The 14,338-nt window shown below is 44.9% G+C and overlaps 2 protein-coding genes across 8 annotated transcripts in view; one reads left to right on the top strand and one right to left on the bottom strand.

The window, feature by feature from the left end:
* ZC3H14 (zinc finger CCCH-type containing 14) overlaps positions 1-10,362 on the top strand; it is an 81,744-nt gene extending 71,382 nt beyond the window's left edge. For both annotated transcript variants that reach the window (XM_034768130.1, XM_034768133.1), the window contains exon 17: positions 10,019-10,362. In XM_034768130.1, coding sequence (XP_034624021.1) covers positions 10,019-10,085 — 67 coding nt within the window. In that variant the 3' untranslated portion in view covers positions 10,086-10,362. The remainder of the gene's footprint in view (positions 1-10,018) is intronic.
* The window catches only part of EML5 (EMAP like 5), a 290,414-nt gene that overhangs the window by 26,568 nt on the left and 249,508 nt on the right, over positions 1-14,338 (bottom strand). For 4 of the 6 annotated variants that reach the window (XM_034768124.1, XM_034768125.1, XM_034768127.1 and 1 more), the window contains 3 exons: positions 10,360-10,458; positions 7,984-8,004; positions 1,542-1,715 (listed from right to left, as the gene is read on the bottom strand). In XM_034768124.1, coding sequence (XP_034624015.1) covers positions 1,542-1,715; positions 7,984-8,004; positions 10,360-10,458 — 294 coding nt within the window. The remainder of the gene's footprint in view (positions 1-1,541; positions 1,716-7,983; positions 8,005-10,359; positions 10,459-14,338) is intronic. The other 2 variants (XM_034768126.1, XM_034768128.1) reach the window with 1 other exon arrangement.

The raw sequence follows: 14,338 nt of genomic DNA, 5'->3' as shown, positions 1-14,338 counted from the left end.
GAAGGAACCCTGGCGACTCCAGTCAGCACCGCTGACGGGGCTGCTAAAAGTCTGGTCGACTGTGCAGTGGGTCTAAGGCAGGCTTTCTGTCTGCCCTGGTTCCGAGCAGCTCCCAGAAGCGATGGCATGTCCGTCTGTAAGGCACAGGGACAGCCTTGGGGGCTCTGTGTGCTGCTCCCGCCCCAAGTGCTGGCTCTGCAGCTCCCACTGACTGGGAACTGTGGCCAATGGGAGCTTCGGGGGTGGTGCCTGCAGGCATGGGAAGCACACAGAACCCCCTGGCCTCTCCACCTAGGAGCCAGACATGCCGGCTGCTTCCTGGGAGCCACGTGGAGCCAGAAAGCCTGCCTTAGCCCTGCTGCGCCATGGACCGGGAGCCGCCTGAGGTAAGCGCTGCCCAGACGGAGCCCACACCCCAACCCCCTACCCCAGCTCAGAACTGCCTCTCGCACCCTAATTCCCTCCCAGAGCCCACACCCTGCACACACTCCCACACCTCAACTCCCTGCCCCAGCCCTGAGCCCCCTCCTGCACCCCAAACACCTCATCCCCAGTCCCAACCCAGAGCCCACAGCCCCAGCTAGAGCCCACACACCCTTCTGCACTCCAACCCGCTGCCCCAGCCCTGAGCCCCCTCCTGCACCCTGAACCCATCATTTCTGGCCCCACTGCGGAGCCCGTACCCCCAGCCGGAGCCCTCACCCACTCCTGCACTCCAGCCCCTTGCCCCAGCCTCATGAAAGTGAATGAGGGTGGGGGAGAGTGAACGACAGAGGGAGAGGGCATGGAGTGAGCAGGAGGTGGGGCCTCAGAGAAGGGGTGGGGGCCTCAGGAAGTGGCATGGCAGGGGTGGGGCAAGGGTGTTCAGTTTTGTGCGATTAGAAAGTTGGCAACCTTAGGCTCTGAGTGCACCAGCAACTTTGTAGTCATGGTCTGGGTATGAACTTGCCAGTTGGGAAGAGGAGAGAGAGAAGGAGCAGGACAATGCAGAAGAGAGGATGGGCAACAAAACCCAAGGTCCTGTGGCCTAAAACCTTGAACTCAGAGCAGAGATGCTATGAATGACTGTTTACTATAGTTGGGCCTGTGTTGTAATTTCAGAGATTATAATTTCAGAGGAGGAGCAGTTTAGGCATCACATTTCTGAGAGTTTCAGCTTGTTCTGTGGTCTTTGAGTGTCAATCAGTCAAGTCTCTAGAGGACTCCTTCTGGGTGTGAAAAGATTTATATTGAGTAGAAAGAAATAGATTCGATACAAAACTGAATGAAACAAGGTTTACTTTCATTATTATAAATGGAGGTCAAGGGATTTTCTTATCCATTGTTTACAAGGATGATTCACTGGAAATACATTTGGCAATTATCACAATAGTTGAGCACATTTATCTTATTTTTAACTTGTACAGTATATGCTATGTAACATTTATTACAATCATTTTTTCAGTTGATAACCAAAATTTTTATGTTGCAATTTTGATGTGTGTTCTTGATTGACTTAGGGGCAATATAAATGTATTGTAAAAATACAAATGCTTTCCTACCTTCTTGCCACTTCCAAATGGTAATGGTGTGTTCAGGATCCAGCCCTACAGAGAGGAGAAGTTTGCCAGTGGCACTGAAACTGACTGAACAAACTCCCTTTGAATGGTAGCATCGCAGTACAGATAGTGTCTGTTTGTTCATTGCATCCCACACGTGGATAGAAGGAGCTGTAGCTAAATGAATATAAAATCAACAATTATTTGTTATATGCTTACAAACAAAGGCAACATTTTTGCTACTGAAAGCCAATGAGTTTTTTAACACTAGAAAAATGAAATTGTTTTGGTAAAAAAAAAAAAAGGGAAATTTTGGTCTCACCTTATAAACTGACTTTTTGCAAACAAGACCACCAGTCTGGACTGCAGGCTTGTTGTTCCATATTATATTGGTGCAAGTAGCTCCACCCTTTAGTTGGTTGCTGAGCTTTTGAAACCCAACAGAGCCCCTCATACCAGGAGTCCTCTCTTGTTTTCAACCTGAGATAAACTTTCCTTAGCTTGAAACAATAACTCAAAGTCTGAGAACTTCGAAACATACCTTCTCTAGTAGTATGTAACCTGGCACAGGTTTAATACCTGGGTGAGACTTTCATACTGGTGGTTTCTGCAGAAAGTCAGTTTACAAGACAAGAACAAAATTTCCTTTTCTACAAGGTGCCCACCAGTTTGGAATGCAAGCTTTATATCTAGCAGTATGCCAGCTGAATCATTGGTAGGCTTACTGAGGTAGAAGAACTAGAGGTGTGTAACTTGGTATGAGTTACTTAGATTGTAAACTCTCTGGGGTAGGGATGGTCTTTCCACAATATGCATGTACATTATTAATCATGATGATGATGATGATTTATGACTATGGTAGCGCCTAGAAGTCAGGGACATATTGTACTAGGCATCACAGACAGTAGCGTAGCTAGGGGGGTTCAGGGGAAGCAGCCGCTTCCCCTCAGCACCTTTTTCAAAAGCGGCGCCTTAGGGGTTACCTTATATGGCGCCAGCGGATGGGGGCCGCTCCTCTCTGAAGGGCAGCAAGGCCGGAGGAGCCATAGGGGAGGGGGGGCGGCCAGAGGAGCACACCAGGCGGCCAGGTAGAGAGCGGGGACGGGCTGCGCTGCTGGACCCGTTCGGGTCCAGAGCGCTCGGGCCAGGCCGGGGGGAGCATGCGCGGCGGCGCGGGTCCGGGGGGAGGGGAAGCATTCGCAGTGGCAGGGGGCCGGGGGGAGCATGCGCGGCAGCGGGGCTGGGCACGTGCCGCTCGGCAATATTGGGGCTGGCGGCCGGGGGGAGAAGCGGCAAGGGGGAGGAGGCTGGGCACCTCAGCAGCAGCCTTGAGGGAAAGGCTCCGTTTGGCTGGGCTCAGTGCTGCCGGCCACCCCGCTGAGAACGGCCCGGCTCAGTGTACCCGCCGCGGGGGAGGGGGAGAGAGGGGAGGGGGCGCGGCCGGAGGAGCGATGGGGGAGGGCGCGGCCTCCGCCTCATCCTCCTGTGTCCTCCGGGGCGGTGGCCCTTCCCGGCAAGGCGGCCGCCGCGCAGCGCGGGGACATGGTGGCAAGAGGGACCCGCAGCTCTCCAAACGCACTGCTGCTGCCGGCTCGGCTCCGCAGGCAGCCGCCGGCCTCTGTGTGCCAGGCGCAGCTCTCACACACACTCCCCTCCTCCTGCCCACCCTCCCTTATCGCGGCTGCTCCCACTCCCCGCCGCGGCTGCTGGGAGCCGATTAATAATTGATGGCAACAGCCCGGCTGCCGAAGCAGGGCGAGGCGTGCAGCCGGGCTCAGGCGGGCGGGTGGCCGCTTGCTGCTCAGCCTGCCGAGCTGCGAGCCCCGGCCAAGCGGGCATTGGCAGCAGAGGGGCGGGGAAAGGGCTGGCCAGGGACAATGGCAGGAGGGATGAGATGTGGGGGGCGTGGGAGAGGAGCTGGGTGGGCGCGGAGCAGCCGGAGGAGGAGCCATGGGGGGCGTGGCCAGAGGAGGAGCCAAGGGGGGGGCGCCTTTTTTATGTTTGCTCCCCCTGCTCTTAAAACCTGGCTACACCACTGATCATAGAGACAGTCCCTTCCAAAAGAGCATACTGTCTAAGCATGTTTCAGAGTAGCAGCCGTGTTAGTCTGTATCCGCAAAAAGAACAGGAGTACTTGTGGCACCTTAGAGACTAACAAATTTATTAGAGCATAAGCTTTCGTGGACTACAGCCCACTTCATGTCTAATCATGGTTTGCAATCTGTGTATAGAGCCTGGTACAATGAGGCCCCAATCCTGACTAAGGCTTGGACTTTCAGAGGTGTGTAAGTGACTCAGCAGCACAAACCTACTTGAAAAATCAGTAACAACCTTTGCAGAAGGAAGACAGAAGGACACTCCTTCAACTTATGAAGAGTCCTGAAAAGAGTGGATCCAGAAGGCTCTTTTCTGCTATGAAGATTTCCTTCATGAAGATTCATTTGTTTGTATAGGCATCCAACTTCCTGAGCTAAGAAAACTACCTTGTCAAACCTCTCGTAGAACAGGTAGACAAGACCTTAGAACATGTTGAAGACTGTTTTCAGGTGGACCAATTTCTGAGAGCACACTAATTCACTCTCCTTAAGGCTAATAATAAACCCCATATGAGTAAGCAGCTGTACTGACTCACAAACTAGTTTTGGAGCCTCTAGAGATGACTGAGCTTTCAGAAGCCTGTTGTTGAGATAGAGCAGAATGTGCTGGTGTGGGTGGGAGCAATGCAAGGATAAAGTGTAAATTAAAAGTGCTCTTGACCCAGAGCAAAGCAAATATTTTTGATGTGATGATGCAATATGTATATGCAGGTATGTGGTTTTTTTGAAAGTGAGGATGCCTGCAGGTTCAACTGCTGCTATAACTATCTGGGTTGTCTTTATTTTGAATTCCATGTATGGCACAAGGGGACTGAATGATGTCAGATCTACAAGTACACAGACACCCCTGGATCTCTTTGGTACTTGAGAACAGCAGAGTAAACCTCTGCAAAACAATCAAAACATTACATCTGACTCCTCTGTTTGATAAGAGATGGAAAAGACAACAAATCTGTGAGAACTTTAAGAGCTTGGTACGGGGCCCCATCCAAAAAGGTCTATATTCTAAAATAAATGGTGATCAGTCTCTACTTGACCTGGAATTATGGTGCTATGGGCATCACTAACTAGAGGGTCCCGCCTTCTGTGTGGATATTAATAAGTAAAAGGGAATGGTAGCATGACCATGTTTAGGGAATCACCGCAAAAGAACTTGGAAATCAAATGGATTTTGTCTAAACCTTTTTAACCTACTTTTGATCTGTTAGGAAGTCTGGATCTAGCACCTGCAGCTTAATGGTTCATGTCTTAGTAGTGCATAATACCATGGCTGAACACATCAACGATATTTGGAACCAGCTCATTCTTACACAATGCACAGAAGGAATACTTTTCTTTCATGGAAATGACCCTTCATTTGGTGACACCACAGTTACTGCCATTTTTTATGTTTGAGTGTTACCTCAAAGTCTTGAAGAGTATTATAGGCAGGTAGTTAAAATAGTGCATTGTTGCTGGGCAGAACAAGCTTCGGGGATGCCCCAGAATTATTTGACAAACTTCTTTACTTCTTTGTGGAAAATGAAACAGATGCAGGGCTTTATCCTAGACTTTGAACAGCCTTTTCTTCTTCAGCATCCTCCCTGGCAAAATCCTGGACTGCCTTAATCTCTTCCTACCTGACAGCATGAGCTGAAAGTTTGTGGATCTCAGATAAAGAGAAGTCTGGACCATCCCCATCTACGGAGACCAGGTGTCTGGTTTTCGACTGGAACACCCAGTCGAAAAGGGACCTTGGTGACTCCGGTCAGCACCGCCGCGGCGCTAAGGCAGGCTAGTCCCTACCTGTCCTGGGGCACCGTGCTGTGCCCCGGAAGCGGGCTGCAGGTCCAGCTCCTAGGCGGGGGTGGAGGGGGCCACGGGGCTCCGCGCATTGCCCCCACCCTGAACACTGGCTGTGCACTCCCATTGGCTGGGAACTGGCCAATGGGAGTGGGGGTGGGGAGGTGGTGCCTACAGGCAAGAGCAGCTCGCACAGAGCCTCCTGCTCCGCCCCCTGCCTACTAGCCCCTTCTGGCGTGCGTGCAATGCGGTGTCAGGACAGGCAGGCAGCCTGCCGTAGGCCCCCCCCCCCACCTGCTGTGCCACTGACCGGGAGCTATGCGAGGTAAGCTCGTGCCCCAACCCCCTACCCCAGCCCTCCCCAAACCTGGAGCCCCATCCTGCATGCCAAAGCCCTTATCTCTGGCCCCAGCCCAGAGCCCGCCCCCTCTCTAACTGCAACCCCATGCCCCAGCCCCCCCAAACCTGGAGCCCTGTCTTGCACCTCAAACCTCTCATCCCTGGCCCCACCCCAGAGCCCACCCCCCCCCCCAGCCTAGAGCCCTCACCCCCTCCCACACCCCAACCCCCTGCCTCAACCCACAGCCCCTTCCTGCATTCCAAATCCCTCGGCTCCACTCATTAGCCTGGAGCCCATCCTGCATCCCAAAACCCTCATCCCTGACCCCACCCCAGAGCCCATCCCCCAGCCCAGAGCCCTCACACCCCAACCCCTTCCCCAGCCCTGAGCCCCCCCAAACCCAGAGCCCCCTCCTGCACCTCAACTCCCTGCCTCAATCTGAAGCCCCCTCCCACACTCTGAATCCCTCGTCCCCATACCCCAGTCTGGAGCCCCCTCCTGCACCCCCACCCCCTCATCCCCAGCCCCACCTGAGCCTGCACCCCCAGTCAGAGCCCTCACCCCCCCCGCACCGCAACCCCCTACCCTAGCCCAGTGAAAGTGAGTGAGGGTGGGGGAGACCGAGCCACCGAGGCAGGGGGAATGTAGTGAGTGGGAAGCGGGGCCTCAGGGAAGGGGGTGAGGCCTCGGGGAAGGGGAGGGGCTAGTGTTCAGTTTTGTGTAATTAGAAAGTTGGCAACCCTATCATCATCTAGACTCCACAAATGTGGATTTGAGTAAGTCTACCACAACAGGGTTAGCTGGAAGAAAAATGTGGTTCCCTCCGTTTGTGCTCTTCTCAAAATCTCTGCCTTGATCTTGCTCCTCCCTCATGGAGGTCACGGTCTGCCTGCTGAGTATTTGTCCTAGCAGAGGGATGCATTTTGTGGGGTGGTCTCTCTCTTTTTAGTCAGGGTAAAGGTTCCATGGGCAAGCAGGGCAGAAGAGATCTGCACTAGAATGAACCAGACCTGTTCTGCAGTCAATAGAGCATTTCATGTGCCATTCTGATCCTGATGCCAGCAAACAATTTGGCATGGATATACTTAAAACATCATAATGAAGAGCAGCAGCAGCCCAGATTCTAGTCTAGTAGCTCCACAAAGAAGAGAAAATATAGTGCAGGACCCAGGCAATGCCATCAGGAATTATATAGGTTTATTAAGACATAGAAGGTCAAACTAAAGCTGTGCTAGGAGGGTCAATGAGGCAGCAGAAGTGCCTAAGTGGGAGTTAGTGGAGACATTATGCAGCACTAGAGCGGTTCCTCCTGAACTCAGGAAAACAGCCATATTATGGTTACCTCTTACGTAGGAATATTGGTTGGAAAAAGGCTCCCTTGTATGCTCTCTCCCATCCTTAATGCAACCTTCATTTGGCATATTCAAAAAAAAAAATCAACATACTTCAAAATTTCACTGACCATGTATGTGCTCATCACATGCATAATTTTTATCATATTCTCTATATATACACAAACCCACTTTTATGCATCTCTTTGTCTGATGTGTGACAAACAACTACTATGACGGCTCAACAATGAACTCACTCACACATGATGGTGATGGATCCTTAAAATTACAGTTAAGATACAATTTATTACTAAAAATAGCTCAATCACAATTGTCAAAAGACCCAAAATGATTCATCACTAAATTAAACTGACATAATAACAATCATTTTGGATCACTGGTAGTAACTGCATGACAATCATATAGTAGATATGAAAGATGATTATTTTATTCACTCAGTCACCTAGGCCTCCTCACTGGAATATTGCTTTAAATGTATACATTACAAAATTATGTTTAATTGAATTGTCTAAAACTGTTAGTTGTCAGCCCCAATAGCTTCTAAAAACTGCACATTTGTACATATATGCTCTAGTAGTAGCAGTGATATGCTATGTTAGAAATAGTTTATCGCTGGGCGGCAAGAAGGGAATGTGTTTCAACAAAAATCGTTTTAAAGTGTGTTCTTTTGAATGTTTTGATTTTTGGTAAAGGAAATATTTTATTTTTACAATTTACTGAGCTATTGTGGTTTAGTGCTGAGGCAGTAAATGATTGATATGTGGTTTTATAAACTTGAAATATATTCTCAGAACTTATTGAGCTACAGAGTTGTAGACAGTGACTACTCAATAGTCTAACTATACCTGAAGAGGTTAAAATTTTATTTCCCTTACCTGACATATCTGCTGAGTCTCCTGTAATGGAAAAGCAGCAGAAAAATCATTAGATCAGAAATAAGGTAAGTGTTCAAGAAAATATATGCTACAAAAAGTGTAATTTCTTACCACACGCCTTGCGGTCATCTTCTTGCATTACAGCAGTACCAATACTGCTATTATAGTTAAAGTAGTTGAACAAATACTGATGTCTAAAGTGGTTTCAGTCACATTTGGAATACAAATGGCTAGCATTAATGCATTTTGTCTTCAATTGTGTGAGTTATAAAATGTACAAATGTCACTTGGATCTATGCTTGAGTCCTTCTCTACCTAGCTCTAAATTAATAGCATTTTTTACATGTTTCAGGCATGCTAGCCAATTAAGTAAATAAATGCCCAGAGGGAAATAATGTTTGAGATGGTATATTAATAAAGGGCCTGATCCTGACATGTACTGAACCCCGTCTACTCCCATTTACTTCAGTAGAAGGGATGGGTGATCAGCATTACACAGAAGCACGCCCAAATTAGAGAAGCAATTAAGCATTCTGCATAACATAATGGATTTAGCATCATCATAAAACATTGCAATGAGATATTCTGATGTCAAAACTATTTCAGTGCAAGACTACAGAGTCTCCGCTACCATGCCATTACAATTTGAAAACACATTAAAGTAATATTTCTGTAAATCTTTGGAGACTGCATTATGTCAAAACTATGCTGATGCAAATTATAACACTGTTAAAAATACCAAAAGCAAATAAGTATAAGTAAAATAACCTTAATGCCAGTGCAAAGCTTTAAAAATTGTTTTGCTTAGAAAAAAATGTTTATCTTTTTTTTAAAAAAATTCTCCCCCCATTTAATTACTGGGATTATTTGCATGGAAACAATTTTATTTATGTGGTGTCATCTGTTCCTGCTCTTCTTTATTCCTCAATCCAGGTTATAAAACAAGGCAGAAGTTGTTCTATTATTAGCTGCTTTACAGGATGTTTATGGGACAAATGAGCATTAAAAGTGTCCTATGTTTCCTCCTGGGTGAAGAAGCACACAGGGAAACAAAATAAGCAAAGAACCATAGCTTTTGTAGTGTCACTGCATTCCTCCCATCCCATTCTGCATTCTTTGAGTAACCCTTTGAGTAAATCTAATCGCAATATTTCAATTTTGTCAAAATGATGTTTTGTTCAACCTGAAACAAGTTTTATTTTTTTTTCCAAAAAATTTGAAATTTTTTGTTTTCAGTTCAATATGAAATGTTTTTTTTTCAACTTTTCAAAATTCCCAGTGAACAGAAAAATCCATTATTTGCCCAGCCCTTCTTAGCAGTGACTTCAATACAAATTTTTGTAGAGAAATAAAAATATATTCCTGTTAAATCAATCTGGCTCCTACATTTTCTAAACTCTAAGACATTCAATATGTGCTATTTGCTAAGAAACATTAAAAGATATGCAACATATGTTTGTGTTGTGAAACTGCCAGAGGATTTTATTGTGCTGCGATGTCTAGACACAATAGTGTTGATATAAGAATACTGTTGTAAGGATTTCTTTTTGTGTGTGTGATCTTACATGTCAACTTTAATGTCATTTTAATATATTTGTTTTTACTAAAATCTAGATTATCACTCGGTTCCCAAACTTGGTTTGTGGCTTGTTCAGGGTAAGCCCCTGGCGGGCCGTGAGATGTTTGTTTACCTGAGCAGTGGCCACGGTTTGCCGTTCCTGGCCAATGGGAGCTGCAGGAAGTGACTGTACCTGCGGACGCTCAGGTAAACAAAGCATCTCGCAGCCCGCCACGGGCTTACCCTGAACAAGCCGCGAACCAAGTTTGGGAATCCCTGATCTAGAGGGAAACACTCATTACTGCTTTGGCTCTGTCTGGAAGGTTAAAACCATTTATTATGAGCACTGTAGTTGTAGATACTGTAAACCTGTATCATGGGATAATATGTAAATTCACAACTATTTTTCCATTTAAGATAAAAATGCAGACTATTGTTTAATTAAATGTTCTTCATTTGTCTCCCTTTCATTAACAGACTACTGTTGAGTTGGTTGGAAAGACTGTTTATGATGATGATGTCCCAGAACAAGTCAGGAGATTAAATGAAAGTACAGACGAATTTAAGTGGGGCTCAAAATTTCCAAAATTACTTTCTGATAACTCTCCAAGCAAAATTTTGGCTTCCTAAGCCTCCCAATAATTTTTGTTTAATTGTATTAAATTACTCTCCAGAAAAAAAATAGAGGACAGGTAACTGAGTAACACTCATACAAACGGAGATAGCATAATCAAATAATCTTTGTTTTATTCATGAACTCGAATGACCCTAAAATCATGCTTATATGTTAATTTCATTTTAAAAATATACAAACATACCTACTTGGCCAGTTGCCACAAGGTTGGTAAACTTGGGGTGCTGATTTACAGTGAGGCACAGAATATCATCATTATGTTCCTGGTAAAAAGACTGAGAGCCTAAAATAAAAATACAAAAAATTAATACGTTTGTTAACACATTTACACATATATGGCAATGATTAAATTTGAAAAAATGTTATAATATTTAATAGAGAATGGCTTTATGATGACATAATATTCTATATACAGCGCTTGGAGCCATGAATCACTAAATTCTAAATCTGGATTTGATATATATTTTTCAATGATATTGGACAGGTCCCTTAACCTCTCTCCCTCAGCTTTATAATTAGGAGTATTGTGAGAATGGATCAAATTTGTCCCTGGTGTAATTGCACAGACTTCATTGCTGTTACATCCACTATTGATATGAACCATTAATACTTACTTCCCTACCCCACAGGCTTGCTGTTTGATGATTAGTTTGTATTGATAAGGTATTTTGAAGATGAAAAGCAGTAAATAATTGTAGTATGTCTCACTTTAATAAATACTTTTGAAAACATTCCATGCTTTAGATTAAAATACTTACCATAAACATAACAAAGCTTTTAAAAGTATACACCTGAGTAAATAATGCATTTGTTGAAAACAAACCATCAGTGCACCAAAAGATAAATTGCCATGGAAAATTTACTTTATAAAATGAATACACGTGCTAATATATTTTCTGTGTCCTTTGTCAAAATATATTCTTTTAAAAACAGTTCAGTCATCTTAAATGCGCTCCTGTTCAAGGAACTGTGCTCTGCAAATGCTGATATGACAGAAAGTCTCCTGTTCTGACCACAAGCCCTAAATTCTCAATGTCCCCAGATGTGCTCCCCAACCTATTGGGGAGGCACCAGTGACTATGGTCATAGTTGGTGGAGGATGAGCAAAGGGAAAACCCTGGCATACATTGCTCTGAACTGCCTAGCATTGTAAGAAGTCCAAGCCTGTCCAGCGATTGACAACTTGGGCAATAGACCAATAGACATACACTGGAAGAGGATGAAAGCACAATCTTGCATGCTGAACTCCATAAGTGCATGCATACATACGGCCTAGTAACTTCAGGCATACACAGACCATAGTTGAAGGTTGAGATTGGAATGCCCGACACAGGTGACAAAATTGCTTGAAATCCTTTGTTTGGCAGAAAGATTCTTGAACTCAGAGAGTTTAGTGGGGTCCCGGTTTTCCGAGGTCGATTTTTTAAGATGGTATTACCATTGATTTTCCTTTGATCAAAATCAGGCCCAGATGATTGAAGAGATGTAGTGTGAATAGGACATGAAAGAGGACTTATTCTCTAGCCCTGTCACTCCCTAACCAATTGTCCAGGTATGGGAACACATTAATTCCTCTTTTTTTCTGAGATATACTACTACTACTATCATGTAAATACCCATGGAGTGGAGGACAGGCAAAAGGGAAGCACAGCGTATTGATAATGCTGACCTGCCACTACAAATCTCAGAAACTGCCTGTGACTTGGGAAAATTACCACATGGAAGTTAAGTGTCATGAAGATTGAGGGTGGCAAACCAGTCATTGTGATTGAAAGCCGGGAGAGCAGTCACCAGAGTAACCATGCGGAATCGCATGTATTTGTTGAGGCTGCAGAGACTGAGGATAGGTCTCATCCCTCCCTTGGACTTGGAGATCAGGAAATACTATGAGTAGAATCCCCTTCCCCAGTTCTGAAGGGGAACCTCTTTTATGATCCTCAAAACCCAGACAGTCTGCACCTGTTGAAGGAGCAGACACTCATGAGAGGGATCTCTGGAAAGTGATGGAGTAGGAGGATGAGAAGAGGAATGGACAGGAACTAAAGGCATAACCCAGTCCCACAGTGCTCAGGACCCACTTGTCCATAGTTATTGACTCCCAAGACCTGTAGAAGTAGGCTAGCCTATCCCCAAATATAGGGGAAATGGCTTGAAGCCTGCCGACTGGAATGCTGGCTTTGGAGAGTCAAATTAGCTGCATGCCCAAAACTAATGAAAAACAGGCTGACTGGTTAAAATTCTGACTAGAAGACCTCATATAAGACTTGAGCGCCTTCCTGGAAAAGTCCTGCTGTCTAGAGAGATAATTCAACCTACAGAACCCACTTCAGACAATAATGCTGCTTAAGCTGTTGCCCTGTAAAGTGATGCCTCTTTATCGCTGGTGTTAAAATCCCCAGCAAATGCATCATAGCTCATCTTTCAAGGAATGTAACATTTTATCAGTTTCCTCTGAAAACAAAAATTGACCATAAAGGGTAGGTCCTCAATCATCTGTGGACCTCAGGAGCTATACCAGAGTTCTGGAACCATGAGGCCCTTCTCAGTGTCACAGCACATGCTATAACTCTAGAGGAAGCATCAGCCATTTCCAAAAGCTGACCATAGTGATATTTTTGCCACTAGTCACCTTTTACAATAAACTCTTAAACTCTTCCCTGGAGGATTTTGGTAACTTATCTATACATTTTGCCATTGTTTTCCACTTTAGAAAGTCATACTTTGATAAAAGGCCTGGTGATTGGCAATGAGCATTTGTAAGGATGAGACAGAATACATTTTCCCAAACAAGTCCAATCTTTTAGAGTCCTTGTCCTTTGGTGTCAACTTCTCTCTCTCCCATCTTAACCTCTCATTAACTGCTCTTATGACAAGAGTAGGAGCACCCAAAAAACAATTCACAAGCATGTGGTATCTTTTATTTGCATGTTTCATTGTGGGTGTAAGGAATCTGGGTGTTAGGATCTTTGCCGGTTCCTAGATTGCTTCATTTATGGAGAGAGTCACTCTCCCTGGAGCTGAGGATTGGAGAATATCCATCAATTTATGGGTGTTCTCCTGAGCAAGCTTGGCCTGAATATCCAAGGCTGAACGATTTAAAATCCTCAGGTACAAAGGAGGAAGAATCTGGTATCACAGAGTTGTCTGGCAACGAAGAAGAAGGAGGAAGCAGAGCCCATGGAATCTCCGTGGCACCTGTAACAATGGTTTAGGCTGAACCAGCAATTCTGGAGCAATTACTGTCTGTGGCTATAGCGACGGAGGTTCAAGAAGAGAGGCTACTGGAGGAATAGGTGACCTCATTCTGGACTTGAGCAACATCCCAGGGATTCCAAGGAGGCCACTGTGGGTAGGGTTACAGTATTGGTGTCCAGAAAGCACTGGGCCACAGACTTCTATCTCTATTAAGGGACAACCCTGGAGATGGTGGATATACTGGCCATGCATTTGCAGAGAAGAAGTGGAGCTTTTCTTATAATAAGCAAAAGATAGAAGATGCATGTTTTGTTAGGATATTGTAACGCTTCTGGTAAACAATTGACCTAAGAGTAGTGCTTCCCAAATTAAAACCACCAGGCAAATTGCCTGTATTTTCAAAACACAGATGATGATAGGGAATAATAAGCCCTTTGAAAGTCTAAGCGTACCATTTAACACTTAGGGGTAGTAGTTGGTGAACTAACATACATGGTATGGGAGGACTGAGAGGTGAGATGCTAGTTTAACAAATGAAGACATAAAAATAGTCCCAATAATGTTTTTAAAACCTCTTTCAAACATTTCTAAAACAGTTTTTCTGTAACATATATGGAAAACGTGAAGCTGTTATGTGGTTCAAAGGTTTTATTGGCATGAGTTTTGAATGATTTGCATAACTAAGTAATGTGGCCACTCAAATGCATTCACTTGCTCATGTCATATTTAACAAAAGTCAATGAAAAGCATAGCAAATGCATTTCTATACTGTCTTCACTTTATAAACGTGTGATGAATTAAAAGGTCCCACAGAAGTTTTCCCTGTACATTTTATTATATATCCATGTGTGTCTAAGGCACATTCTGTACACATTCCAAGTGGCTGTCATTTTGGATTACTTTAAGAGAAAACTACTTGCAGCAATGCTGAAATTTTAAATGTATTAAATTCAAAACTAAAATGAAAC

This window comes from Trachemys scripta, chromosome 4 (assembly GCF_013100865.1).
Source record: "Trachemys scripta elegans isolate TJP31775 chromosome 4, CAS_Tse_1.0, whole genome shotgun sequence".
Lineage (NCBI taxonomy): Eukaryota > Metazoa > Chordata > Testudines > Emydidae > Trachemys > Trachemys scripta.
This window is presented reverse-complemented; position numbering and strand designations above follow the sequence as displayed.